The sequence below is a fragment of the Priapulus caudatus genome, unplaced genomic scaffold, assembly GCF_000485595.1.
Source record: "Priapulus caudatus unplaced genomic scaffold, Priapulus_caudatus-5.0.1 Scaffold964, whole genome shotgun sequence".
Classification (NCBI taxonomy): Eukaryota; Metazoa; Priapulida; class Priapulimorpha; order Priapulimorphida; family Priapulidae; genus Priapulus; species Priapulus caudatus.
In genome coordinates, this window is record NW_014578025.1 from 115662 (window position 1) to 118426 (window position 2765).

A 2765-nucleotide genomic window follows, 5' to 3' on the forward strand; every position below is an offset into this window, starting at 1 on the left:
ATTATTTTTCCATTTTGCCTTGTAAATTCTTGTTCTATGTTGTAAGCGAAAAATAAAACTGTTATATCTTATATCTTATATATGTTATATCTATGGTGATACCTAAGGCTAAGGTTATAGTTTATGACTTAGGGTTAGGGTTAGGGTTTTTGCATCATTCCTTGATATACGGAAAGTCTGTGCATCAGTTGATGATACACAGAAATCTGTGCATCACTTCGTGATACCTAAGGTGCCTAAAGTGGATTTGCGCCGATATTTTTATATCTACCGCCCGGCTCACCATATCTCACTGTACATACTTTCCGCTTGCAGTAACCGAACACCGAAAAATTCGTGTGAAATGGCCGAGAATATCGACGCGGATGGCGAGGAAATCGCCTCGGACGAAATACGCGAGCTGCGGCGAAGATTTCTCGACGAGCGACGCAAGGAAATCAACGGCGGAACGTACGACCGTCGCGACGTCGATCGCTTCGAGAAGGACGACCACTACGTCGGACTCTTCCTGAAATCTCGCTACGGCAACGTCGGCGACGCGCTGACCGCCGTCCACACCTCGCTCGAGTGGCGCAAACAGTTCGCGATCGCCGACGTCCGTGAGGAGGACCTCCGGCCGCAGTTCGAGTCGGGGTTGCTCTACTTCCACGGCCGCGACCGGGAGGGCCGCGCGATCCTCTGGTTCGTCGGGCGGCTTCACAGGAGGGACGCGTCGCAGCTGGACGCGCACAAGCGCTTGCTCGCGCACCACTTCGAGCGGCATTGCGCGGAGAACCCGCGCGAGCAGCTCGTCGTCGCGATGGACATGCACGGCGCGGGTCTCGCTAACCTCGACATGGACCTCGTCTCGTTCATGGTGAGCTGCTTCGAGACACTGTTCCCGCACATGCTCGCCTACCTCATCGTCTACGACCTCCCGTGGATGCTGCAGGCCGCGTGGAGGATCGTCCGCTCGTGGCTGGACCCGCGGGGCGTGGACGTCGTCAAGGTCGTCGGCAGGAAGGAGATCGTGAGCTACTTCGACGCGGAGAACCGACCCGAGCACATGGGGGGAGTCGACGCGTTCAGGTTCGTCTACCGCGGCCCCGAGGAAAGACGGAAGGTGACCTTCGCGGATTCCTTCGACGACACGGCGCAGTCCGCAGCGGCGGACGCGGCGAACGTCGAATACAGCACGCCCGCCAACGAAAACCCGCCGCCCTTTCCCGGCTTTGACGGCGCCGCAGCGCCCCCTACCGGTGCGCGCAGGAGAGGCCGCAGAAAGTCGGTGACGGGTCCGTTGCTCGTTATCAGTCCTGGCACGGAGTTGGAGCTGGCCACGGACAACGCCGCGGACTCTTCGGAGGCGATAACGCTCACAAACCGGTCGGAGAAGGCCGTGGCTTTCAAAGTGAAGATTACGAGTCCGCAGAAGTACAGGGTGCGTCCCAGCTCCGGCGTGATCCAGCCCGGCGCGTCGGCGGACGTCACCGTCTCCCTGCAGTCGGGATTCTCGAGCGTCGCTCGCGACAAGTTTCTCATCATGTCGACGGAGCTAGAGGAACGGCAACCGTCGGCGGACGGTCTCGCAGCGGCGTGGAACAACGCGAGTTCCGTATTCAAACACAGACTGCATTGCAGGGCGCGACCGATCGCGGACGACGCCGTGTTGCCGCTAGACAGGCAGGTGTCGAAACTCACCGACCAGATGAGCTAATGCGTGCTGAGATTTGGCATTGGAGAGGAGTACTTGACGGTGTTCACGTGATATTATTATAATTGGTTCATGTATGATGTAATAACAAACTTTGATTGTGGTGCTTTCATGCATTACAATTTACATTACTGAGTACACTACACACTACTCAGTGTCACGGTCAGTACCACAGGCACTTGGAACGTCTCAATAAAAAAAAGTAAATAAACACGAAATGTATTTACTACCAAAGTCTTAATGTTTCTCTACTCTATTTCGCCTATTATTGCCGCTAATTACCCGCAAGTGCCGGTCAAATGCTCATCTGCAACACACAAGTACACCGCACGCACGCCCTGTGCACAAACAACATGAATGAGAGAGCAGGTAGGAAAGCGTGATCGCAAAATTCGCTCGACGCTCGCTTCATTTCACACCTTCACATCACGAATACACATCTAACAGCGTCCATCTTGGTATCTATGTCTAGCTAAATGTTCACTTGTTCGAATTATAACTCTGTCCTTTGTTCTTACCTACTCCCGCCAGAGATATCTCGTGAAATCCTGCAGGAAATGTTCTCTCCGTGAAAATGTAAAGAGAACGTATCATCCGAAAATCCCTAACGACGCTACTCGATATTTTGACCAATCACTGTAGTTGTGTGTGTGACGTCATGCCCGCGCGCATTATGCTTGGCTTGGCGGGCCTCAAAACAGAGCTCAAAGGTAGGCAGCAGCTCATCCCGGCATGCAATGCGCCGCCATTACTCGTGTATAAACAGACATCTAGTCCTCTTATATTTTCACGGCGAGAACATTTCCTGCAGGATTTCACAAGATATCTCTGGCGGGAATAGGTAAGAACAAAGGACAGAGTTATAATTCGAACAAGTGAACATTTAGCTACACATAAGTCTTTAGATACCTAGCTCCAAGAAACGGTCCTTGCTAGGGTTAGGGGACGTGTATATTGACGTTAGTCACACAGCCTGGTTGGGTTAATAGAGCTGAGAGGGTCTATGTCCCCCAGGGTACTGCCGGAACGTAACCTGGGTATGGTCCGGTATACCGGAACGTACCCTGGGTAT

General features: G+C 53.2%; 1 protein-coding gene across 2 annotated transcripts in view; it reads left to right on the forward strand.

The window, feature by feature from the left end:
- The window catches only part of LOC106814697 (motile sperm domain-containing protein 2-like), a 17718-nt gene extending 16018 nt beyond the window's left edge, over positions 1–1700 (forward strand). For both annotated transcript variants that reach the window (XM_014819043.1, XM_014819042.1), the window contains exon 2: positions 316–1700. In XM_014819043.1, coding sequence (XP_014674529.1) covers positions 344–1696 — 1353 coding nt within the window. In that variant the 5' untranslated portion in view covers positions 316–343 and the 3' untranslated portion in view covers positions 1697–1700. The remainder of the gene's footprint in view (positions 1–315) is intronic.
- Positions 1701–2765: the final 1065 nt, after the last annotated feature.